Genomic DNA, 27,715 nt, shown 5'->3' with positions numbered 1-27,715 from the left:
AAGAATCAATAAAATATAGAAAAAAAATTTCTAAGTCTCATTACTCTATAAGAAAAAAAAAAGGAATAGATTTTTACCTTATAGATTTTAGCTTTCACAAGAAAGAGTTCTATCAACGTAGGTGTACTTTCAATAGCGGTATTTATGTATTCAAGAGCGATAGGTGGCTGACCAATTTTGTCATAATGTTGTGCCAAGTAGTACTGAACCCAAAGTAATGTGGTTGGCGGTTCCTCTTTTCCATCATCTTTAAAAAGTAGGGGAAGCAGGTGGAAGAGGAAAGAAACCAAGATTAGTCATTATACATATACATTTTATTTATATATATATATATATATATATATATATCAAGAGGATACCCACGTCAAAATGGGCATTCTATCTTTATTAATAAAGAAAGTAGTTTGAACCATGTCACTTATATAGCTAGCTGTAAAATTACCCCTAAATGTACTAGTATAAGATCTTTGAATGGGATCACACTTTCTATTTTGTATCACTACAGCACCTCCTGCCCAATGCCTTGCATTTAGTAAGAACTTTACATAATAAACATGGTGGGTAAATGAAATCAAATATATATTACCTAAAGGAAACTGAAAGGGGTGGGGAAAGACAAGTTGTACTAGAACTATGAGTGTATTGACCAGGAATTTATATATGAGAAAAGAAAAAAGAAAAAAAGGCAAAAGAAATTTTCCATTAATGTGAAGTTAAAAAAAAAAAAAGAACAAGGCCAACTGTTTAATTGGTTTTCTCACTATGTACTAAACTATACATATATATATATTTATGATGTGGTTATTTTAAATTCTGGTGATTATAATATTCTTAATATATTTTAATATTATGGTGAATATGCAACAATTCATAATTGGGGTAGAATAAAAACTATACCCCCCAAAAAAGATAAGTAAAAATACTTATTCTATTTCATAATTTAATTTTTATATACTCATAAGAAAATGTGTAAGTTAAATACACAACCCACACATTAAAAAGTGCTTTTTATAACACAAATTTCTAAAATCAGAGAATTGTTCTTTGCTTTCGAAGAAAGCAACAGATTGCTTATTTTTTTCCTGGTAAAAGTAGGATGGCTCAGTGGACAAACAATAGGAGTGGAACTCACCAACTCCCGATATGATAGATCTGCAACTAAATGCTGCATATTCTTGGGCATTTCATTGAACCTCTTCCACATTTGTAAAATATGTAGAAAAATGCTGATAATCAAAGGAATATTATGATGATTAACCAATGAAACCATGGCAACGCCTTCTAAATAGTATTAAAATTAACCTGAGACCTAGAAATTATGATCAAACCAACAGCAATGAGCACCCCAGTTCCCATACTGGGTTTTCCCACTGCAAGAACCAGGGCTCCTTGGGAAAAAACAATTGATTCCAGGTCCATTATGGACAGTGTACAAGATAAACTGGAAAAAGAAAATTGCAAGGAAGCTATCAACTACTACCATGGTATAAGAAGGCTGGAACCATTGAAACTGCAATGACTTGCCCCAGCTGATTTGGCTCAGTGGATAAGAGCATCAGCCTGTAGACTGAAGGGCCCTGGGTTCGATTCCAGTCAAGGGCACATGCCCCGGTTGTGGGCTTGATCCTCAGTAAGGGGTGTGTAGGAGGCAAATAATCAATGATTCTCTCTCATCCTTGATGTTCCTATCTTTCTTTCCCTCTCCTTTCCTCTCTGAAATCAATAAAAATATATTTTGAAATTGCAAAGACTTAAAACAGCAAATATGTTTAAATCCAGGAATTCATAATACCTTTAAAACATGTACTAGCCATATTTGAAGGATGTTAGTAACCCAATTCATTATTTTGAAAACTGGTAAAAAACGAGGAAAAAAAAGGTAGAAGAGGCAGGGAGAAAAAGCAGCATGTATCTTGTTTTTCCTATGCATAATGAAATATTGGATAAGCACAAATAGATCGAAAAAATTTCTTTTAAGGTAACAAAAATGAATGATAGAATATAAAGTTTATAATTTCTACCAGTTGCTAACATGTATAACAAATACTACATGTCTCTTGGTGGAAGAACATATCACCACCCATGAAATAATCCTGCTCACTGCTCTTCTGATAAAAACAAAACAAAAGCAAACAACGCCCCCCGGGGGCCCCAAACTTTAAATCTCATCAAGCCTCTGTCTATTAGAAGTTTCTGTGATGATGGACATGTCCTGTATCTGCCCTGTCCAATATGGTAGGCAGTCACTTCAGATGGCTATTGAGCAGCATTTAAAATGAGGCTATTGCAACTGAGGAATTGAATTTTTAATTTTTTATAGCCAGACTGTAGAAAAACTCAAGCATATCTGATTTCTTTAACAAACAAGTTACAGGAAGAAGAGAAGATAGAAGAAAAGCCTATAGAATAAAAGAGAGTTAAGAGACATATTAACAGCCCTGGCCGGTTTGGCTCAGTGGATAGAGTGTCAGCCTGCGGACTGAGGGGTCCTGGGTTCGATTCTGATCAAGGGCACATGCCCAGATTGTGGGCTCCATCCTCAGTGGGGGGCGTGTAGGAGGCAGCCGATCCATGAACTTCTCTATGTTTCTCTCTCTCCCTTCCTCTCTGAAATTAATAAAAATATATATTTTTTTAAAAAGAGACATATCAACCAAATTAAAAGTACAGAATTCATCAGGATCTTCATTCAAACTAACATGAAAAACAAAAAGAAAAAAAAAAATGATGTGTCTAAGATAACTGGAAATGTAAGCATGGACCTTTTTTTCTTTGATATTAAGGAAATATTAATGTTCAGGTGTGGTGATGATACTATGGCCATGATCTTTAGAATATTAAAATAATTCATCAATGAAATTATGTGATGTTTGGGATTTGCTTCATAATAACATGGCAGTAGAAGGAAATAGGTAAGAATATAAATGAAAAAAGTTTGGCCAGGAGATAAAAATTACTGGAGCTGGGTGGTGGATAAATGGATAATCATTATATTATTACATCTATTTTGGAGATGTTTTTAATTTTACATAAAATGTGTTTAAATAAGCTAATGTGATTTTCTTCCTTCCAAATATTTTCATGCAATGTTTAGATTAATGCATCTCTAGCTTAAAGGGGAAAAACATTTAAATATACTAAACTTATTGCCTAAATAAGGAACAGTAATGACCTTCTAATTAAGAATTTCACAGTACATTAAAAATTTCAAGATATTTTTAAAACCAAAACTTACCATTGGGGTTAAATAACCGGCAGCTTTTTAGAGAGGTTTCATAACCTACTACTAATTCTTCTATGATTGCCACCTAGAGTACAAATACACAAGCACAGTTTAGTAAAAAAATGCATATATATATATGTCATGTATATATGTCATATATATATACTATTTCTGTGCAGAATGTGTCATTTACTATTAAAGGGCTACATAAACATTCACACACACTTTTATAAATCTCTTAATCTATGGATAAAAATTTAAAAGCAAGTCCCCGGCCAGTGTGGCTCAATTGGTTATCACCCCATGCACCAAGAGGTCACCAGTTTGATCTCCGGTAGGAGGCATGAAGGAAGCAGCCAATCAATGTTTCCATCTCTCTCTCCCTCTCCCTTCCTCTCTCTCTAAAATCAATAAAAACATATTTTTTAAAAGCTTAAAAGCAAGTAAACCATACATGTCTTATGTATAAGACATAACTTTTAAAAAACTTACTGGCAACTCCTTTCCCTGCTAGAAAACAAAGTATCAAATTGAACTAGAAATCAGGAAAAGGTTGGACAAAAAGAGATAATGTTGTGGATGATTTTTATCTCAATCCATATAAATAAAACCCAAATTAGCATTTATTCTTCAGAAATCAAAATTAAATACTATGTGAAATGAGAAATTCTGTAAGTAATTGATAGCATTAACTTTCAATTTCATAATCCGGAGGAAAGCATTAATAAAAATCAACATGGAACAGTAGATGGGTTTCTGAGGTCCAGGAGAGTGGGTGGGTGTCCATGTTCTTCCGGCTTCTCCTGAGTCATGACTATACTACTTGTTCCTAGCTTCCTAAGAAATCTGTGAATACTTTTAATTTATTAAATGGACTTCTATTACTACAGAAGCTCTCTTTAATGACCTCAACTTAACTGATCCAACAGATTAACACCAGCTCTCTCCATTACCTCAGAAAACTGTGAGGACTGAATGGCCACAGCTAGGTTATTCTGGTGCGCACATGTTCTTCTGCTCCCACAAGTTGAGCTACATGCTTACTAAGTTTTGTTTTCCCAAACCTGTTTGAATCAGTTGCATTTATTATCATCATTGCAAAATTTAATTTAATATTATGTAAACTTAAGAAATGAGAATAAAAAGAAAGAACTGTTTCTATAAGTTGAATACTGTGGAAAGATTCAAGGATAAATTAGGTATTTTTAACCAATTTAGATTTAAATAAAACAACCATATATACCATTAAAATATATAGGAATTCTACAATTAAAACTGCTTTGCAATCATCAAGTTCTCTAGCCAAACTGAAAATAACAGACCACATTTTATAAATGTGATTTATGCAAGAAAAAAAAGCGAAAGTCATCAATAAAGCCCATGCCTTGGGCCTCGCAACAAAAGACTGGCAAATAAGTGTACCTTATGTGCTTTAGGTTAGTGTTTAGCATGTTTAATTTGTCCCATCTTTCTGATTCTTCACTGTAACTGATTTTTTTTTATCCAACCAACATGTCTTGATGCCACTGTACTTGCAAGCAAAATAATCTAAATTAAGATCAAAACATCCTCTTAACAAGCATTTGAATATTGTAATATATAGCTAAAAGAGTAAGTTAGCTTACTGGGACAGCAAATAAACTCTTCTGACAGAATTTTTTATACTAAATAAAAAAGGAGAAAGATTACTGAGCTAAATCTTAGTTTAAAAAAAGAAATCACTTCTGAGTTTCACCATGAGCAGGGATTAGAGAAAATATTGAAGAAATCACTATCTTACCAACTTTTCATACCTACACTGACTTACAACAAATAAGCACTAAATTATTTAGCTAAAGAAAGAAGAGGCACAGGAGCATTTAAACTATGAGCTAGGAAGACTGATACTAGAGTCACAAAATGTGTACTATGTGCACAGATAAGCAAGAGTCAATTATTCCAAATACTAAGCAAAGAAATGATAGTTTAAAAAAAAGTCATATTTTGCTTTACCTTTTCTTTATCTTTGTATAATGACCTCAAAGTATTGAAGACTGGTGGACAACCCTTGCTGAAGTTCATCCTTAAGAACTTATCCAAACATTCCTTAAACTTCTCACCTTGGAAGAAAAAAATCCTGTTGACTTACAATTACCCAGACATCTCTAACAATGCCTACTAATATGCACCTTTATATGTTTAAAATCAAGGAAACCATAAATCATACCATCATTTTCATTCCTTTGCAATTATACTCACCACATAAAAAGTTTAATGGCAGTCTTCTTGGCACCAGTCCCCTGGGATATTTAGTCCAGGCCTCCTCATAAATTTTTAGTCGTTCTAACATATTAGCTGCAAACAAAAAAATAATTTTTATATTTAACTATAACTATTATATATTTCTAACAAATTACATATTTCTCAAGGTATATAAATATGATATTAAACAAAATTTGCAGATGAGAAAATTATTTATAATCTAACCATTTAAATGCATCAACGATCATTTCAGAATATTTCCTTCCTTCTAATATTTTCACATTTTAAATACCTATACTCATATAAAATACATAACTTTCTTTATCCTCTTCTATTCTAGGCAGCCTTTCAAAATCTTGAGGACTGCTGTACAGTAGTTCTGAGAATGGCTCAATTATTCTATTTCCATAGATGGCTTCTTCCACTATTTTCTTCAACCTCTCCTTTTCTTTTTTTTTTTTAATGACCAGATCTGACTTGTATTTTATTTATGTTTTTATTGACTTTTAGAGGAAGGGAAAGAGATAGAAACATCGAGAGAGAAACATCACTGATGGGCTGCCTCCTGTATGCCTTCCACTGGGGATTCTAACCCACAACCAAGGCATGTGCCCTGACTGGGAAATTGAACTGGTGACCACTTGGTTAATGGGTTGATGCCTAACCACTGAGCAACACTGGCTGGGGCAACCTCTCCTTTTCTACCTCCTGTCCTCTGATTTACTTTGGAGCTTCTGGATCCCCTATCTTCCATTTCTCTTTATTTCTTTTGTATTTTCTTCTTTACACTCAGTTGAGAGCTTTCCTCAGTTCATCAATCTTCTACTTCACTAATCTCCCCTCAGGTGTGGCCTCTCTTATTCAATCAAGATTTTTTAAGTCACTAAGTAGGTTTTTCGTTTCCCAGATTCCTAATTGGTACTTTCTCATCACTATTCATATTTCATGGCTGCAATTCCCTGTCCTCACCTTAGATTCCTCCTTTATTTCCACTCTCCCTTTTGCTAGCATTGATAATTATCATTCCTGTGCTGGTGTTCTAGGATAGTATGACATTGTTACAAAGTTCCTCCTGCATATCTCATTATATCAGAAATGGCTCAATACCAGTCTTGAGGGAAACACAGCTTCAAATCAGATCCTCTTGGCTGAGGAACAGGCAGGCCTATCTATAGGTAACATGTTTCTGGGCCTGTCCTGTTCATGAGAGAGGGTGATGGAGGAAATTGGGGGGAGGGGGGTGTCTCAAAAGCTAAGTTTATTTGAGTGACGGAAATTTAGTCCCTCTTCCCATATAGGCAAGTGCTGTTCTTTCAGCTATATTCATGTGCCCCAGCAGGCCATTCTGCTGTGGCCACAGGTTACCAGAGAAGTTGTTTGCTTCTTTCCTTTAGGGAGACATCTCCATTTCTGACAATGGAAATTTCCCTTTCATGCTTTTGATGCTGCTATATGCATTTGTGAATTTTTTTATTTTATTTTTTAAATGATTTTAAATTGATTTTTAGAGAGGAAGGAAGAGGGAGAGAAAGAGCAACATCAATGTGAGAGAGACATAGATAAACCAGCTGCCTCCTGTACACCATCAGGGATCAAACCTGCAACCCAGGCATGTGCCCTGACTAGGGAATTCAACCAGCAATCTATTGGTGATGAGACTGCCCAACCGATTGAGCAACACTGGCCAGGGCACATTTGTGAATTTTTAAAAGTTGTTTCTAATTTTTTCTCTTAACTATTTCTATGAATTTGTGTAGAAGAGAAGTTTCAGAGAATGCTGTTTGCCATATTAAATGGAAGTTTACAAATGTACTTTTGTATTCAGATTCTGATCCAATTCTTAACTACTATTTTTCCAGTGATGCTTTGAATGAGTTGATAAAATAAATGTTAATTACAAAAGAAGCAATTAAAACTTAGAAATTAAGTTTTAAATAATGTTACCTGGATTGAGTGCCTTTTCCAGGCCTTTGTAATAGGCCCAGTTTTCAGGATTTCTCTCCTGTAATCCTCTATACACATCAGCTGCATCTTCCAAGCGACATAATTGCAACAGAAGTTCCCCTGATAAAACACAAATGAAGTTAACGACTATTTACCATGTAATATTATGGTCTCTCCCCAAGTTCATATTTAGAAATGCCATCCTCACCACATCCTCAGTTTATTCAGATATTTGTCTAACTCCAAGCTACTTCCCAAATTTATTGGAACACAATCACCAAACCCATCAACTACTACTTAATTATTCCTGACATCATATGGACAATTTAACATCCAAATTAATGACCTAATCTAATACCCTAAATTTATCATCTTTTAACTACACACTATTCTGCTGTAGTACCTATATTCATGGCCACATCCAAAACCTGTGTTTTCTAGTGTTTCCAACTACCAAATAGACATCTTACTTTAAGCTGAACTTACTTGTCTTTCTCCTTCTGGTCTCATTAATCCTATCCTTCAACCTTACAGAAAAACCACTCCTTTCTTTTTTAGGCCAGTGGTCGTCAACCTTTTGGACCTCATGGACCACCCGCTGGTCCAAGGGCGACCGCTGCTTTAAGTCATCTCAGCAACCCATAGACTCACTGCATGTCTTTTCTGGGCTGCACGACCAATCTTGTCCCTGAATGATATTAGCAGCCCCAAGTATCAAAATCAGTCTCAAACCTCAGCTCCCTTATTTAGAAATTTAAGGCCTGGATGATCCCAAATTGTTTGTTCCACACCTTCTCACACAAAAAAAGCAAAGTCATCAGATGAATGGACAGAGGCACTGGTTTTACTACAAATACTAGAGGCCCAGTGCACAAAAATTTGTGCACTGGCGGGGGGGGGGGGGGGGGGTTCCCCCAACCCGGCCTGTGCCCTCTCACAGTCTGGGAGCCCTCGGGAGATAACGACCTGCTGGCTTAGGCCTGCTCCCGGGTGGCAGAGGGCAGGCCCAATCCCTAAGTGCAGCCCCTGGTCTGGCTCAGAGCAGGGCCGACTGGGGAGTTGGGGCGCCGCCCCGTCATGCACAGAGCAGGGCGGATCGGGAGGTTGCAATGCCACCCTCAGGGTAGACTGATTGGGGGGTTGGGGCACCGCCCCGTTACACTCAAGGTAGGGTCGATGGGGAGGTTGCAGCGCCACCCCCTGTCACGCACAGAGCAGGGCCGATCAGGGGGTTGGGGCGCTGCCCCCTGTCACTAACAGAGCAGGGTCCATCAGGGGGGTTGGGGCACTGTCTCCTGTCACTCACAGAGCAGGGCCCATCAGGGGGTTGAGGAGCTCCCCCCTGTCACTCACAGAGTAGGGCCGATAGGGGAGCTGGGGCACCACCCCTTGTCACGCACAGAGCAGGGCCCATCAGGGGTGTTGGGGCTCCATAGCCTGTCACGCACAGAGCAGGGCCGATCAGGGGGTTGAGGAGCTCCCCGCTGTCACTCACAGAGTAGGGCCGATAGGGGAGTTGGGGCACCACCCCCTGTCACACACAGAGGAGGGCGGATCAAGGGGTTGGGCCGCTGCACCCTGTCACACTCAGGGCAGGGCCAATGGGGAGGTTATGGCTCTACCCTGTCACACACAGAGCAAGGCCCGTGGAGGGGGGTTGGGGCGCCACCCTCTATCACCCACAGAGCAGGGCCGATCAGGGGGTTGGGGCACCGCCACTGTCACACTCCGGGCAGGGCCGATGGAAAGGTTATGGTTCTACCCTGTCACACACAGAGTAGGGCCCATGGGGGCGGGGGTTTGGGGCACCGCACCCTGTCACACATAGAGCAGGGCCGATCAGGGGGTTGGTGCACTGCACCCTGTCACACACAGAGCCGCAGAGCAATCGGGGGATTGGGGAGCTCCCCCCCTATCAGGCACAGAGCAGGGCTGATCAGGGGGTTTGGGCGCTGCCCCCTGTTACGCTGATCCCGGTGCCGGAAGGCATATTACCCTTTTACTATATAGAATAGAGGCCTGGTGCACAGGTAGGGGCTGGCTGGTTTGCCCTGAAGGGTGTCCTGGATCAGGGTGGGGGTCCACACTGGGGTGCCTGGCCAGGCTGGCTGAGGGGCTGAGGGCTGTTTTCCCGCTGGCAGTTGACTAAAAGCTTCCAACCGCTCCTTGTTTTCTTTTTTCTTTCTTTCTTTTTTTTTTTATTCTGGGCCAGCTTTAGCTCTGAGGCTTCGCTGCTGAAAACATGGATACAATGTTGCAGTCTGGGGCTGACTGAAAGCCCGTTTTGTTTAGCTTCTTATTTGCAACATAGTAATAGTTGCTTAGAGTTGCAGTTGAGAGTCTGGCAAGTGAGGCGGGGAACGTTGGAGTCTGCAGTCCCTGGAGGAAGCAAGCCTCCCTGCTCGCTTCAGTGCATGGCTGCCGGCCGCCATCTTGGCTGACAGTTAATTTGCATAAGGATACGCTGATTAGCCAATGGGAAGGGTAGCGGTCGTACGCCAATTACCATGTTTCTCTTTTATTAGTGTAGAAGAAGATATGAGCTCCAAACTCACATAAGCCTCAAACACTACTCAGAATTCTTATCCTTAACATGACAGCTCCTATTGACCAAAATTATTATTTTCAAACTATAACTATATCCTTACACCATTTGCTCTCACCAGATAATAAAAAACATTTAGTGAGTGCTTACTTTGTTAATGACTTTGAAATGTTTCACATACATTAACTCAATTCTCAAAACTCTATGAGTTAGGTTATCATTAATTTCATCATTTTAAAGCAGAGAGGACTTAAGTATAACTTGCTGAGGGTCATTCAGCTAGTTAAATGTTGGAGTCAGAATTTGAACCCAAGCAATTTGGCTGAAAGAGCACATATTCTTAATGCCTATTCCAGTGGTTCTAACCAGAGGCACTTTTGCCAGCCAGGGGACATTTGGCAATATCTGGAGAATTTTTAGTTGTCACAGTAAAGGGAGGTGGAGGGGGTGATGCCATGGTATCTGATAAATAGAAGCTAGTGATGCTGCTAAACATTCTGTAACATAAAGGAGACTTCTACCCTCAACATCTCAGTCCCAAAATCTCAAAAGTGCTGAGAACGACAGTCCGCTTTGTATTAACCAAAAGCCTACTTCACTAAGAATATACAAAATATCCTGCAACTTTTCTCCCCTACACTACCCATCCACATTTCCTTCCCTTCATCTTCTCCCACATTTTCTTTGTGAAAGGAACTGATGGAGTAAGAATTAATGAAACTTTCTGCCTATCTATATGCCCACTCACCTACTCCAGGAAGTTCCCAAATTATCCTGACATCCCATCTACCCCCACCCCACCTTCGCGCCACCATTAACAACGCCTTTATTACTGAAATTCCCAAAGACTGATGATTCTACACTCATTTCCTTTCTATTCTCTTTATATATATTGTCCCCAATAGCTGACTCACTGCAGGTATTCAACAAATTTTATGGAATGAACCAATGGCTCTGTTTCCTATTTTACTGAGAAAATGAAAGCAATTAGAACTCCCAAATGCCCGCTACATTTACACATCCACTTGCCCATATACTCTACCATCTCTGGGGATGAACTAATCATGTTGTTATTTAAGGCTAAGCCTTTAACTTATCCACTAGATCACAAACCCTCTACTGTATCAAATATTCTGTGTCTATTAGATCATTCTCAAGTAAACATAAGCACATGCTATAAAAATATTTTGTTGATCCTGTAACCCGTTTTACCCATCACTGTTTCCCTATAACTAATAAAGTTATCAAGAGAAGCAAATGAAATAATGTATCAGAGTATTTTGAAAACTGTCGTGTGCTTTCATAAAAAAACTGAGGCCCAAGACTTGCCCTTGATCATATAGCTAGTTAGGAGCCAGCCAATCAAGGAATTTGAACTATTTTTTTCCAATCTAGCGATATTCCCAGGAAGTCATAAATCTCCTCCCCTTATAACTAAGAGACCATTAAGGGATGACAACTCAAATGAAAGAGAGCTGTTCGTTCATAACTGAGGATCAGGAACCTTAAATTTCCATTTTTTTTCTCGCCAGTAGCAATATCATCTGCTCAAAGTCCATCAGGCAAACAATGGCTACATCCAGTTTTATGTAACAGATACCACAGTTTTCTTGTGTTCAACTTCAAGGGGAGCCAATGGAATTTGGAACCAGCAAATTTCAGTTCTCTGGACTAACAAGGGCAAAGCAACATTTTAGATGATAATTCCTAGAAAGTACTTGTATTTTTAATTACTTGTCATTCTTTCATTTTCCATTACCACTTCCTCAACTCTTAAAACCATAAGACTCCTTTTTTTTTGTCAGTCCTATAATAAATGGCAGCATTAACGATTTTTATTTAAAACCCTACCCTCCTATTGCAATCCACACATATAAACCCAAATGTCTGATTTCAATTCATGTTCTTTCTATATCCAGATAAACTATAAAGAACTTCAGGAATGTCCCATATATACTTTAGTAAAAACTGATATAGCTCTATAAGAAATCTGGTGTACACATCCTGTTCTGCTAATAAGATATTTCTAAGAAATTTAATCCTATGTTATATAAAATTAAGCAATTACATCCTATTTTTTTTAATCAACACCCTATATTTTAAGATAAAAAATACGTTATTTAAAGAAAAAATATTTTGAGTCACTTCATTCAATAATTTTTATTGTTCAACATTTTTTTACCTATAACAATATTCATTGTTTAAATGTAATTTTCCCAGGTTAAAAATTATTCAAACAGGTTTTCTATCATCAAAAAGTTGAATTACATGCAATTTTCAATAGCAACTAAATTTTTAACCTTGCTCCTTGTCATAATTAAATGCTAGAATAAATGATATTCTTTAAAAAAAAAATACCTTTGGTTTCTTCTACAGCAAGTTTATCACAAATCTGCTTTTCATAGGTACAAAGGTGTTCCAGGGCTTCTCTATAGAGACCTGCTTCCCGAAGAACTTGATTCTGATATAAAAGGAGCTCACTATATTCATAATCCACTTTATCAGGGGATGTCTATTATGGATATAAGGAATATTAACAGTTAAGAATTTTGTTTTCATATTAGAAAACTGTTTATACACTCAAATACATACAAGAAGTCTAAGGACACAATCTGATTGATAAAACTAATTTTCTTAAATTAGTAAATATCTGTCTAGGGAACAATTAAGTAATAATGACAGTATTAACTTATAACCCACTGACTAAGAATCCCTAAGTCCTTACATATAATAAATAAATAAGGGGAAAGGAAAGCTCTTACTTAATAGCAGAATGTCAAATAATAAATCTAGCCCTAACCGGTTTGGCTCAGTGGATAGAGCGTCAGCCTGCGGACTCAAGGGTCCCAGGTTCGATTCCGGTCAAGGGCATGTACCTTGGTTGCGGGCACATCCCCAGTGGGGAGTGTGGAGGAGGCAGCTGATTGATGTTTCTCTCTCATCAATGTTTCTAGCTCTCTATCCCTCTCCCTTCCTCTCTGTGAAAAACCAATAAAATAGATTTTAAAAAAATAAAAATAAAATAAATAAATAAATCTAGAAGAATAAGAGATAATCACCACTTTGCAACTATCACTGAAATAGTTGATTCAAGCAAGAATCATAATCGATAAATGCTAAAACCAGTGGATAAATGTAAAATTTGATGAACAGGCTACCCATAAAGTCTCGAATTGTGTTTTAACACCAAGAGAAAAAAATAACAAAGAAAAAATAAGTTTATAGTGAAGAAACCTAATAGATACCACCTTATCCAAGTGATCAAATGGAACAGACAGACATTATGTGCCTCTTAGTGTGATGAGTTGAGAAGGGCTCAACAACACTCTGTGGTTTCCTGCCAAAAATACATAACTATAACTAATTATGAGGAACCACCAAACAAATCCAAATGGATGGACATTCTACAAAAATCACTACCCTATATTCTTCAGAAATATCAATGTCATGAAGTACAAAGGAAGTCTTCAAAACTTCCAAAGATTAAAAGAGACCAAAGAGAAATGATAATAAGCAAATGTAAGGTATGATTCTAAACTAGATCCTGAAATAGGAAAAAAAATCTAGAAAGGATATAGACAATTGATAAATGGGCTAGAGATTAGATAGTCTATCAATGTTAAGTTTCCTAATTTTTAAATACTCTACACAGTACTATCCTATAGAGTTCACAACTACAGAGTTATTCTTAGGAAATACCACACGGAAACATTTAGGAGTCAAAGAGCATTGTGTCTGCAAATACAAATGTTTTTAGAAGAAACTGTAAACAGATAAATAGATATAGAGATTATAAGGTAAATGTATCAAATATTAAGTTAGTAATGTGTGTGAACTCCTCTAGGAAGTTCTTTGCATACTCTTCTGGTACACTTCTTTCTTTTAGTTACATTTAGAATTGGACCTAGTTTACTAGGTCTGGCTTCTAAGTGTTACCTGTTGTGTTTTCCTAAACTCTTCTAAAATCTTTGCTGCCATTTCATAATCTTCTAATAAGTGGTAAGCAATAGCGTAACCAATCCATGATGCTCTCTGGGCAGGTCGAAGCTGAAGTAATTGATATCTTGTTTCCTTTAAGGCAGGGGAGAAAAAACTTTTTCTTAGGTTTACAGTGAAAGCATATGCTCCTTAAAAAGATCATATTAATTCCCCCACAACACTGAGCAATTTGCAACACAATGCAGGGAATAATATCAGAAAACAGTTTCATATATCCATACTGTATAGCATTACAGGAGCAAAAAAATATTTTCCTAAAAAGCACAATGAAGCCCTAGCCTGTGTGGCTCAGCTGGTTGGAGTATTGTCCAGTGTACAGAAAGTTCGCAGGTTCAATTCCCAGTCAGGGCACATACCCAGGTTGCAGGTTCAATCTCCGATCTGGGTGCATAAAGGAGGCAACTAATTGATGTTTTTTTTCTCTCTCTCTCTCTCCCTCCCTCCCTCTCTCCCTTTCTCTCCTCCCCTCCTTCTCTTTCTCCTCCCTTCCTCCCTCTCTCTTCCTTTTTATCTCTAAAGTCAATTTAAAAACACATATTCCCAGGTGAGGACTAAAAAAAAAGTACAATGAAGCCTCCAAGGTAATCTTGTAATCTTTTTAAAAAGTTATAACTAGGTACACATCATTATTTTCTGATTTATTATCTCTAAGAAAAGACAGGATGGAAAAGATAGTACAAAGGAAAAACATTTTTAAAAAAATACAATGCACAACTACTGAATTAAGATCTATAAAAAATAACTCAGCAGGTACTACATGAGAAAAAAGAGAGAAACGCAATCATCTAATTTAATAGAATGTTTAAGAATTAAAATGTAGCCCTGACCGGTTTGGCTCAGTGGATAGAGCGTCAGCCTAGGGGCTGAAGGGCCCCAGGTTCGATTCCAGTAAAGGGCATATACTTTGGTTGCGGTCACATCCCCAGTGGGGGTTGTGCAGGAGGCAGCTGATCGATATTTCTCTCATCGGTTTTTCTAAAACTCTCTATCCCTCTCCCTTCCTCTCCGTAAAAAATCAATAAAATATATATTTTTTAAAGAGAGAGAATTAAAATGTAGCTACAAAGACAGAATATTAGTTTCAACGAGGGTAAAAATAAACAAAAAAATTTGTTTCCCAGAAAAATGTAACAACTAATATTTAAATGTTAATAGCAGACAAAGGCATTGCCTATTTGAGGAATATTGTTAATTTTTACTGAATTGATTAACTAAATCCTATAGAGTAATCTAACTGCCTCATAGTAAAAAATTTATTTTTAAAATCTGAATAGTCCAGTCATAAACACAATCACTACTGAGGGAAGGTGTAAGATTTAATTAAATTCTTTTTAAAAATGGAAAATTTTATTATCAGAAAGTACTCAAAAAAGGTTTATATTTTAACAATATTTTCTCCTAGAATAAAAAATTCTTTATTTTACTTACCCTGTAACCCTCAAGATCTCGCATTTGAATCTGTAGTAAAGAAAGGTCCCTTAAGATTTGAAGATTGTCTTTATCCCATTTTAGCGCATTTCTGTAACACTTAATAGCTTCATCATATTTCTTGTCTGACCTCTGGAGAAGGCCATAAACATGCCAACCTAAAGATTTAGTTAAGGATACAACTAAAGGACTTAGTTAAGTCAAGAGATAGTATTCCAATAATATCCCCAGGAAACTCAGAGAACTATAGCTATTTATAAAATTACAAGCATTAAATAAAAAGGAGATAATATAAAGATACAATAGTTTAATACAATGGAAAACAGTACCGCTTTTCAAACCAGAGCAAACGGGTCTAGCCTGCCTTGTTAGCTCTATGACCTTTGATAAGTTATTTAATCTGGCCATGTTTCCTCAATTATAAAATGTAAATAGAAAGTCTATAAAGTGAAGCATTAGTTTGGTGACTAATTGGAATAACACATATAAAGTGCTCACTGGCTGGCATCAAATGCTCAATAAATACTAGCTAATATTTAAAGAAAAAAGAGGGAATGGGTATCCACAACATACAATTATTTTAAATGATGTATATTTTATTTTCTTTAGCTAACAAGGTCCTCAGGAGAGAATCCTTAGTGCAGAACAAAGTTCCTAAAAATCAACCACATATAAAATAAAGATCTTCATTCCACATTTATTAAAATGTCTTAATAATTAGGGTGGTAGATGACCCAAAAGGGCAGTCTCCTGCATGCAAAGAACTTAAGAGTCTAATAAGAGACATATATAAGCAAAATTACATGTTGTAAAAAAAAAAAAAAATGGAATAAAGGGGGAAAATATGTATTTCCACTATCCTAACACAGGTACTTTTCACTTTAGATCTTAATTACTACGACAATCACCATTCTCCCACCTTCAGTTCTGCTTTTATTCTCTCCTGCCAAAGTAACCTTTCTAACACAGACATAATCAAAAGGGAAAAAATCCACTCCCCTTTCTAGAAATTTACAGAAGTTTCTCTTTCAGATCAGGTTCAAAAATTTTAATTTAATAACTTATACAGCAGGGATTCTCAAGAACAGTAAAATATAGAATACCTAGGGTGGCATGTTTAACTAAAAATATATATTTAACATAAAATTTTACTTGAAAAATAATCTTTTCATAATATGAATGACAAAGTAAGGCTTAACAAAATCTTCTGTTGGTTAGAACATGGTTTTGAAAAGGCTAAAACACACTACTCTTTATAATCTGCCCCATTATCTACCTTCTCATTCCTCCCCATTTCAATCACCTCTTGAGCACTGTAACACCTTTTAACTGCCTCGAATCTCCACCTCCTAAAAATTTACCCTCAAGGAGTCTTATGTCCATCAAGAGGAACCCAATTATATAAACCATGGCAAATAACATATAGAACACTATGCAATTATTAAAAATGATAAAAAGATATCTACAACAATCTGATTAATTAATACTCGCTTACCTTTTTAGTTTCTGGTTATTCCCAACTCACTTTTTTTTTTTTTTACTGGAATAGTGATAATTTTTTAACATGCACTAATATTTCATGTAATACTCAGAAATGTTCTGTATATGCTTCTGAATTAATACCCTTTCATTTCTTAATTTGTACTATGCCAAGGGCCTGGTAAACATTTTAAAATCTGCTAAGTGTTTTAGCACTTAAAATTGTGTTTGCCCACAAATTAGGCAAGAAAATATTTGTTTAAAAACTACTTAATAAATAGCAACCCACAATCTTTCCCTGTATCTTCCCTCAGACATTTGTACTTACTGCTACCGTCATATTTCCTTACTAAGATAAAATTTATATAGCATAGTAATTAGCATTATCAGGGACTTTGTTAAGCATCATTAATCTTTACACCACCACAGTGAGTTGGTTCTGATTACCCTCATTTTACGCATGAGGAAACTAAGCCCTAAGATCACAACCAGAAAGAAGCTGAGCTGGGATTCAAACCTAAGTGAAGTATACTCCTAAACCTGTGCTCTTAAACAGTGCACTATATGGCTTCTAATATTCCTTAGTGTACACCCTTCTTTAATTTATGATCATGACAAGGTCTGCAGAGTGCCTTCTTTTTGAAGCATGGGAAGAGTTTTCATAGATACTTTAAAAAGGCAAGTCCATTAATCTGTAAATAGATGCATTAGATTAGAACATGGTAGATATGTAAAAGTGTTCCCTGAATGAAGGCAGTTGCTACTCCTCTGGAGTTACATGGTAAGAAGAATATAAAACTGCTGATTCCCAAACTACTACCTTAGCTCAAGATACCCCAATCCAATCTTTATATATATCTCAAAAAGGATACACACATGACTCTTCAAGTCATTTCTCAAACCTCTACGAACCAATTCATAAGCTTCTTCCTTTTTACCCAAACAGTTCAATGTTAATCCTTTCATAGCCAGAGTTTCTATTAAAAAATAAGAAAAAGTAGGAAAAAGGAATTAAACATTTAAAATAGTTAACAACAAAAAAGATAACCATAACCTCAAAGACAAATGTTACATTACCCTAAGAACTGAAGATTATTAGAAAATTTTCCAGGTTTGCACAGAATTAAAATATTTTAAAAATCAACAAACCAAAGTTAAACCACATTTCTATACTCTAGGCCTCCCTAGATTTATTTTTTTAGATGAAAGGTACAAAATTCATTAATATCTGGAAATTCAGATGCTAACAAGATACAACAGCTCTATTACTATTCTTCAGGGAGGTTCTATAGAATGACCTTATATAATTATTCCTTTAAAGTATGAAAAAACTTTACCGCAAAACAGACTTTACTTCTTTGAACCCAAATTACAGAGATTAAAATCATTGCTCAATGATTAAAATATACACATAAATTATATACATACACATTTCTGATATGCATAAATTTCATTCTTCTACAATGATTCCTTAGGATATTATTAAATATACAAGTAAAAGAAGATATCAGACTCGTGTCACTCACAATGAACAGATTAAAAGAGGGACCTGAGCCCAAGCCGGTTTGGCTCAGTGGATACAGAGTCAGCCTGCGGACTGAAGTGTCCCAGGTCCTGACCCCAGTAGGGGTGTGTGTGTGGGAGGCAACCAAGGCATGTGTTTCTCTCTGTCTCTTCCCCTTCATTCACTCTCTCTAAAAATCAATGGTAAAATATCCTAAGGTGAGGATTAACAAAAAAATAAAATAGATAAAAGAGGAAGTTGAGGGCAACATTAATTTTTTAGAAAAGGCAAAAAAATATTTTTAATTTTATAATATATATTTTATGATGTACAAAAGAATAAAAATATTCATTATAATGTATTTGTCTAACTTTTAGGACTAAAATTTAGAATTTATAGAAAAATTATGTAGGAATAAAAGATAATATGGTTCAAAGGAAAAAAAACATTTATAGGTAAGTACAGATAAAGAAATAAAAGCAAAAAAGAGGGGAGAAATCATGTACTAAATTGTTATAAATCATCCTATATAACAAAAGGCTAATATGCAAAGTACCCAAAAAGTGGAATGACCAGTCGCTATAACATGCACTGACCACCAGGGGGGCAGACGCTCAATGCAGGAGTTGCTCTCTGGTGGTCAGTGCGCTCCCAGAGAGGAAGGGCTATTCAGCCAGAAGCAGGGCTCATGGCTGGCAAGCGGAGTGGCGGTGGCGGGAGCCTCTCCTGCCTCCGTGGCAGCACTAAGGATGTCCGACTGTTGGGGAGCGGGCCTGTTAGTTGGACATCCCCCAAGGGCTCCCAGACTGCGAGAGGGCTCAGGCCGGGCTGAGAGATCCCCCTCCCACTGAGTGCACAAATTTCGTGCACCGGGCCTCGTGTATAAATGAAAAGAAAGCAAACAAATATATTTGGCACGGTACTGTAAAAAGTAACCCTTTGTTATCAAACAAGTAAAATATATTCTTACAAGCTTTACCAAACATCTTTAAGTTCCTTAATTAATGGAACCCCAGGATGCCATTACGTTTAAGACAAACCATCATTTTATGTACTGTTAAAAAATATTTTCCATTAGATTATGATCCTTAATATGCAACCTAATTTCAGATATGTAAAAATATGAGAAACTAGCCCTAGCCAGTTTGACTCAGTGGATAGAGCGTAAGCCTGTGGACTGAAAGGTCCCAGGTTCAATTCCGGCCAAGGGCACATGCCCAGGTTGTGGGCTCAATCCTCAGTGGGGGGCATAATGGAGGCAGCCAATCAATGATTCTCTCTCATCATTGATGTTTCTATCTCTCTCTCCCTCTCCCTTCCTCTCTGAAATCAATAAAGAAATATATTTAAAAATAAATAAATAAATATGAGAAACTGCACTTTAAAAGAATGAACTTTGGTCTCTGCTATACTGAAATTCTATCATTACATTACTAAAGTTATATGACCAGTATTCATACTTTAGAAACAAATATAAACAACCTAATATCCAGCTGGCCAGCAAAAAATATTTTTAACAACATTAAAAAAGTGTTAGCCCTAGCTGGTTTGGCTCAGTGGACAGAGCATCGTCCTGCGGACCCAAGGGTCCCCGGGTTTGATTCCAGTCAAGAGCACATGCCTTCGTTGCAGGCTCATCCTGGGCCCGGGCCCTGGTCAGAGCGCATGCAGGAGGCAACCAATTGATGTGTTTCTCTCACATTGATGTTTCTCTCTGTATTCCCTCTCTCTAAAATCAATGGAAAAATATTCTTGGGTGAGGATTAAAAAAAAAGAAAAGAAAATCAGTGCTATTATTTTAATAAAGTAAAGCTAATAGAAAACTATTACTCTCTCCAATAGTGAGAACACTATCAAATTAACTACCAAAGAGCCATGTTTCCTAACTATACAACTCTGACCTATGCTTATTTTTCCCTTGCCTCATCACAAGTTTAGCTAAACACTCTTCCCTTACTCTACAAACATCTCACTGCCCAATCTTCTACCCTCACATAGGCAAAAGCTAAAAGGCAAAAAAACTTTCAGAAGATTACAATATACAAATCATGCATTAAATATGACTGTTTGAAAAAACTAATTAAGATATAATGCTAAATAAAAAGACTCTGGGACCAAATGGGCACTTTCTGAGTAAGTTATTATAAGGAATAAAATTCCCCACTTCAAAATTCTAAAGCAAATTTTTCTTTTAACATCTTAAATAAATTTACTGATTCAACTTAAATAAACATATTTATTCTACTAGGTGCTTCTGCCTCCCCTCCATGCTTAGTCTTAAAATAGGTATGTCAGAACTCAAGTAAAATGTGTGTATCATTTTCTTGACACTAAACTCAAAAAACAGACGTCAAGGATAAGAAAGTCCATTCTCTCTGGAAATTATTTAAGGCATTAGGAAGTGAAAGAACCCAAATAAAGGAAGCCAGACAAGTAAGCAAAGCCTTATCTATTCATACTCACAAGTAAGTATATAGTATTTACACTTACCTCCATGCTCTGCAAATTTGGGATTAGAGAGGATTTGTTTACAGAATTTCAACCCATTTCTATACTGTTTATGCTCATAACATCTCTGTTAAAAAAAAAAAAAATTAAGTTTAGCAAGAAATGCAAAAAGTTTAAATTCGATGCTAAATTTTTTATTCTGTTACACACAATAGGATAATCAAAGATTATTTCCATATTCTTTTAAATCCCAGTAAAAAAATACAGAAGGTTCAAATACAGAAAATAAAAGGACAGAATATAGATTTTAAAAAAAAAGGGGATAGTTAATGCAAAAGATGACAAAATGATAGAATATGTAGTAACTTTTTACATGTAGCATCAAGAAACCAATTGCCTACAGCTCAATACTACAGCCAACTATAGAGTTGTTCTATACCAACTATGTACTCACCATATTATTTGTTGTTTAACATCTCAACTTAATATATCCAAAACACAACTGATTTCACCCCAAAATCTATTTTTCACCAAGTCTTTTCCATCTCAGTACATATCTTCCCCTCAATTCATCCAACCAGATGACGATGAAAAAAACCTAATTATCCTTGTTCCTTTCTTTCCCTCATACTTCCATCCTCTAATAAAGGAGTGGGAAAATTTTTTTTCTGTCAAGGGCCATTTGGATATTTATAACATCATTCATGGGCCATACAAAATTATCAACTTAAAAATTAGCCTGCTATATTTGGTCAAACATTTAATTATCTCACCCCTAATTCCTTGGGAGGGCCAGACCAAATGAATCCACAGGCCAGAGGTTCCCCACCCCTGATCTAGTAGGTCCATCAGTCCCAGTTTTTCTGCAATTGCTTCCTAACTCTCTGCCCCTCCCACAATCAACTCAGCACTCAGCAGTCTGAATGACCTGGGGGATAAGAGGAAGGGGAGAACAAAAACTGTAACTTGGGAGTTACTACCAAATGTATGTAATCAAAGAAACACAAGACTAAGCAACTAAACTTAGTGTTCCTATTTACTTAACAGAAAGCTTAAAAATAACGTTTTTCATGGAACTCCCATTCGACCCAGTGATCCCACTTCTAGGAATATATCCCAAGAAGCCAGAAACACCAATCAGAAAGGATATATGCACCCCTATGTTCATAGCAGCTCAATTCACCATAGCTAAGATTTGGAAACAGCCTAAGCACCCATCAGCAGATGAGTGGATTAAAAAACTGTGGTACATCTACACAATGGAATACTATGCTGCGGTTAAAAAGGAGTTCTTACCATTTGCAACAGCATGGATGGAACTGGAGAGCATTATGCTTAGTGAAATAAGCCAGTCAGAGAAAGATAAATACCACATGATCTCACTCATTTGTGGAATATAGAGAACACAGACTGATGAACAGGGACAGATCCAAAGACAGAGAAACAGCGATCAGACTATCAATCCCCAGAGGGAAAGTAGGGAAGGGTGGGGGTAAGGGGAAGAGATCAACTAAAGGACTTGTATGCATGCATATAAGCCAAACCAATGGACACGGACAAGAGGGGGATGAGAGCATGAGTGTGTGTGTGTGTGGGGGGGGGGGGGGGGGGGGGAGTTGGGGGTTAATGGGGGGATGAGGACACATTTGTAATACCTTAACCAATAAAGAAATTAAAGATTTAAAAAAATTGGAAAAAAATAACGTTTTTATATCTATAAAAGCCTAAGTGACTGAACGACCAGTCGCTACAACGCACACTGACCACCAGGGAGAAGATGCTCAATGCAGGAGCTTCCCCCTGGTGTTCAGTGCGCTCCCACAGTGGGAGCATCGGGCTCAGCTAACGGATGAGTGTCAGACGCAGGGCTCATGGCTGGCAAGCATCGCTTTGGCGGTGCGAGCCTCTCCCAATTGGGACTGACTAGGTGTGAGCCCGGGGCAGGCACAGCGGGGCTGGGATGAGCAGGAGTGGCAGGCGGCATTGGACTGCCCGTTTCGGCCAGATCCCTGCTGGCCATGCCGAGGGACCCCACCAGTGCACAAATCCATGAACCAGGCCTCTGGTATAATTATAACAATAACAGTAAAAAGCATTAAAGGAAGCTATGATATTGTAAAGACTAGGCTAGGTAAAAGGGTTGCTTCATTTGTCACCGTTTTCCAGGAAAAACATACATACAGCACACAGTTTAAGTGCACTACTCTTAAAACCCTTAATTAGCTTTCTGAAAACTTATTTCTGTAAAAATGTATTAAGAGAACTACCACTTTTGGCCGTGATGGGTGAGGCTGAACTTCCCTTCTCCAACAAAAAAAACTGGACAAAATAAATAGCCTAAGCGACCATTCGACCAGGAGCTATATGACATGCACTGACCACCAGGGACAGAGGCTCAACACACAGGCATGGAAACATGGAACAGACTGATGAATCTCAGAGGGAAGGGGGGAGGGCAGAGGGCAGAAAGAGATTAACCAAAGATCTTATATGCATAATAGAGGCCCAGTGCATAGATTCATGCACTGGTGGGGTCCCTCAGCCTGGCCTGCAGGGATTGGGCTGAAACCAACAGTCACACATCCCCCAAGGGGTCCCAGATTGCGAGAGGGCGCAGGTCTGGCCGAGGGACACCACCGGTGCACAAATTAGTGCACCGGGCCTCTAGTATGAAATAACTGTTGTCAGACACTGAACAACAGGCAGGGCTGGATTGTGAACCACATGAGATGGGGGAATAAAATCATGATGAGGCCCTAACCAGTTTGGCTCAGTGGATAGAGCATCAGCCTGAGGACTCAAGGGTCCCAGGTTCGATTCCAGTCAAGGGCATGTACCTTGGTTGCGGGCACATCCCCAGGAGGCAGCTGATCAATGTTTCTCTCTCATCGATGTTTCTAACTCTCTATCCCTCTCCCTTCCTTTCTGTAAAAATTCAATAAAATATATTAAAATAAAAATGTTTTTTTAAAAAATCATGATGAGCTTAGAAATGCCACTGCTTTATAGATCACAGCACAAGAATAATCCCAAGCAAAGCAAGACAGTCCACAAAGTTGAAGAGACAAAGATTGAACTCCAACAACATCTGCAAAAAACAATGGAATTATTCAGAGGAAGAGATCCAACAATTTGCAAATTACTGAATAATTACCCTCAGCCCAGCCTGCCCCCTCTCACAGTCCAGGAGCCCTCAGGGGCAGGAGGTGACCCGGCGATCAGGGGAAGGGGACGCCACCATCACAACTCTGCTGCTGCCACTGCCAGCAGCACAAGCCTCAGCAGGCCCCAGTTACCTGAGCCTCGAGCAGCCCTGGGCAACTGGGCAGCCACCATCCAAGGCTTGCCTACAACTCTGGGCCAGCCCTGGGCGGCTGGGAAGCTGCCATCCAAGGCTTGCCTGCACCTCGGGCCAGCCCTGGGCAGCTGGGGAGCTGAAGAGACTGGGCACTGCCATCTTTGAGGGCAGGCCAGCAATTAGCATGTTCCCTCCTTATTGGCTGTGGGTGCAGCCATCTTTGCAATGGCGTTAGGGTCAATTAGCATATTCCCTCTTTATTAGATAGGATAAGTCTTGCGTATGTAGGGTGACACTTCATAAAGCCAAACAAAGCAGTAAGTTCAACAATTCTTAGAACTCACATGGTACTGAGAGTTCCAAGTAGCCAGAATAGAGCTTCAATAAACAGCTAAATATTGTGGAAAAGTCTACTCAGTAATAAGACAAAAACTAACCCTGGAATAAGTATACTCTAGAGACCCACCCTAACAAAGCCACAGACTGATGTATAAGTTCCTTCATTGCCTGCTATAACCAAGTCTAACATTCTTTTTTTTTTTTAATATATTTTATTGATTTTTTACAGAGAGGAAGGGAGAGAGATAGAAAGTTAGAAACATCGATGAGAGAGAAACATTGATCAGCTGCCTCCTGCACACCTCCTACTGGGGATGTGCCCGCAACCCAGGTACATGCCCTTGACCGGAATCAAACCTGGGACCTTTCAGTCCGCAGGCTGACGCTCTATCCACTGAGCCAAACCGGTTTCGGCTCTAACACTCTTTAAATACAGTTAAATCCAACAAAAACAATGTAAAATTCATAATGCCCAACACCCAATAAAAAATGAGTAGATTAGCTAAGAAACAGGAAAACATGACTCATAACCAGGAGAAATAAAAGAGAGAAATGATGGAGCTATGAGATGAAGATAACAAAACATCTATTATAAATGTGCTCATGAATTTAAAAATATAAACTGCCCTAGCTGGTTTGGCTCAGTGGATAGAGCGTCAGCCTGCAGAGCATCGGCCTGCAGACTGAAGGGTCCTGGGTTCAATTCCAGTCAAGGGCACATGCCTGGGTTGTGGGCTCGATCCCCAGTAGGGGCATGCAGGAGGCAGCCAATCAATGATTCTCTCTCATCACTGTTGTTTCTCTCTCTCTCTCCCTTCCTCTCTGAAATCAATGAAAAATATTAAAAAATAGATATATATAAACATATTGCCCAGCCAGTGTGGCTCAGTGGTTGAGTGTGTCGACCTATAAACCAGGAGATCCCTGTTAAATTCCAAGTCAGGGCACATGCCTGGGTTGTGAGTTCTGTCCCCAGTAGGGCGAATGCAGGAGGCAGCTAACCAACGATTCTCTCTCATCATTAATGTTGCTATCTCTTCCTCTCCTTTCCTCTCTGAAATCAGTAAAAATATAATGCAGAACCAAAGAGTACTTCTACAGATGAAAAATACAATTATGTACAATGAAAACTTCATCAGATAAAATTAAAACAATTATGGCATCGAAGAAAAGATCAGTAAAATGGAAGACACACAGAAATAGAAACTAGCCAAACTGAAGAATTAAGAGAAAAAATAAATACTGGTAAGCAGAGTCACAGTGACTCTACAATAGAAAACTAAATTATAAAAGCATCACAGATCTAAATATGAGAGGTAAATAATAAAGTTTCTAGAAGAAAATGTTTTTTAAATATCTTCATTATGTTGGGTAGATAGAATCTCTTAAACAGGAAATTTAAAAATCAAAATATTGTTTTTAAAAAGCCAAGCCACAGAAGACATATACAATAAATATGTATAACAAAGATCTTATATCCAGAATATATAAAGAAGTCCTGCCCAGCCAGTGTTGCTCAGTGGTTGAGTGTTGATCCATAAACCAGGAGTCACGGTTTGATTCCTGGTCAGGGCACATGCTGGGTTGAATCATCACTGTGTCCTAATCCTTGGGTTACATTTAGATGTAATTTTTACATACCAGAAACAAAACCTTAAGGAATTAGTCAAGTTGTGAAAAGAACTGCATTTGGAATCAAACAGCCCAGGTTTCAAACACTAACTTCAGACAATAAAACATTTGTAATCTTAAGTACTTTGCTGAGTATCAAAAAGAATCCGTAAATCCTAGATATAAAGCATCAGAAATATATGAAATACTTCCTGTTTACTCTATGTCAGGGACTGTGCTAAATGCTTTATAAGGAAAAGTCATTTAAATGTATTTTTCCCAGTGGATATACATTTCCATTACCATAATAAAAATTTTTCTGATTGTCTCATTTAATCTTAACAATGGAGTGAGGCAGGTACTCTTTTTATCCTCATTTTAGATGAGATAACTGAGGTCTAGGGAAATCACTATATAATTTGGCCAAAGTAACATAGCTACTAACGTGACAGGAAAAAAAGAGCCATTCCATTTAACCATTATAACTACCTCTCTACTAGTCAAGTAGCCTAAAACAGAAAGAAAAAGATTTTTTTAAAAAATAAAACCACTACGCCAGGACCGGTTTGGCTCAGTGGATAGAGCGTCGGCCTGCGGACTGAAAGGTCCCGGGTTCGATTCCGGTCAAGGGCATGTACCTGGGTTGCGGGCACATCTCCCGTGGGAGATGTGCAGGAGGCAGCTGGTCGATGTTTCTCTCCCATCGATGTTTCTAACTATCTATCTCTCTCCCTTCCTCTCTGTAAGAAAATCAATAAAATATATTTAAAAAAAAAAAAATTTTAAAAAAAATAAAAATAAAAAAAATAAAACCACTAAAAAAATAAAAAATAAAAAAAAATAAAACCACTAACACAAATAATATAAAGTCATTGTAGAAAGGAGAGAGCTAGAAAAAGAAAAAAATTAAACTATATTCCCTTTTTAACAATAAAATTTTAATCCAAAAATTATACAGCAGTCTACTATCCCACAGTATGAAGTGAACCTGTATAAATATAATTCATAACTAGCATATAAAATCATAGGCATTGATATTCTTGACATGCACCAATGTGACTTTATTTTGTATAGTAGAACTTAAAATACTCAGGATTCCAGTTGTTTTTTTTTATTGGTCTTACTGGAAATACCTTACATTGTTTACAGCCACACATTTTTTTCAAAGAGATTTCACACTAACATATCATTAAATCTTCATGATACTCCTGTAAACTAAGCACAAAACATTTAACCTTTATTGTACAGGTGAGATTTGGAAAATAAGCAATTTTCCAGAGACTACATAACTACTTAGTGGCAAAATTTGGACTAGTCTACACCCTCTAAGTCCCAGCTAAAAGCTCTTTCCACCACATATTGAAATTTTATTAACGTAATTGTGGGTTTTTTTCATAATTGTTATTAAACCCAAGAGTTTTAACCTTCTAACAGATCTTCTAATCGACAAGTTTAACTGTTACCTCACCTTTTGTTTTCTTTGGTTACTCGGTATTATATAATTATAATTTTGGCAATAAAAATGCCAAAAACAAGGTGAGAAAAATAAACACACACACAAAATAAATCAACTGGATAATTCCACCAAATAATTAAGTTTAACAAATTAAAATTAAAAATTAAACTCCACTTTCTTGGAATGAAATGCTAATACTA

The 27,715-nt window shown here is 37.4% G+C and overlaps 1 protein-coding gene across 2 annotated transcripts in view; it reads right to left on the bottom strand.

The window, feature by feature from the left end:
- Window positions 1-27,715, bottom strand: part of NAA15 (N-alpha-acetyltransferase 15, NatA auxiliary subunit) — a 70,908-nt gene that overhangs the window by 28,548 nt on the left and 14,645 nt on the right. For both annotated transcript variants that reach the window (XM_070415198.1, XM_070415199.1), the window contains exons 2-11: window positions 20,854-20,938; window positions 17,732-17,836; window positions 15,381-15,538; window positions 13,890-14,024; window positions 12,312-12,465; window positions 7,409-7,528; window positions 5,462-5,557; window positions 5,216-5,322; window positions 3,236-3,308; window positions 78-247 (exon numbers count right to left, since the gene is read on the bottom strand). In XM_070415198.1, the coding sequence (XP_070271299.1) occupies window positions 78-247; window positions 3,236-3,308; window positions 5,216-5,322; window positions 5,462-5,557; window positions 7,409-7,528; window positions 12,312-12,465; window positions 13,890-14,024; window positions 15,381-15,538; window positions 17,732-17,836; window positions 20,854-20,938 (1,203 nt within the window). The remainder of the gene's footprint in view (window positions 1-77; window positions 248-3,235; window positions 3,309-5,215; window positions 5,323-5,461; window positions 5,558-7,408; window positions 7,529-12,311; window positions 12,466-13,889; window positions 14,025-15,380; window positions 15,539-17,731; window positions 17,837-20,853; window positions 20,939-27,715) is intronic.

This window comes from Myotis yumanensis, unplaced genomic scaffold (assembly GCF_028538775.1).
Source record: "Myotis yumanensis isolate MYYU_CA2020_CCGP unplaced genomic scaffold, mMyoYum1.0.hap1 SCAF_5, whole genome shotgun sequence".
Lineage (NCBI taxonomy): Eukaryota > Metazoa > Chordata > Mammalia > Chiroptera > Vespertilionidae > Myotis > Myotis yumanensis.
This window is presented reverse-complemented; position numbering and strand designations above follow the sequence as displayed.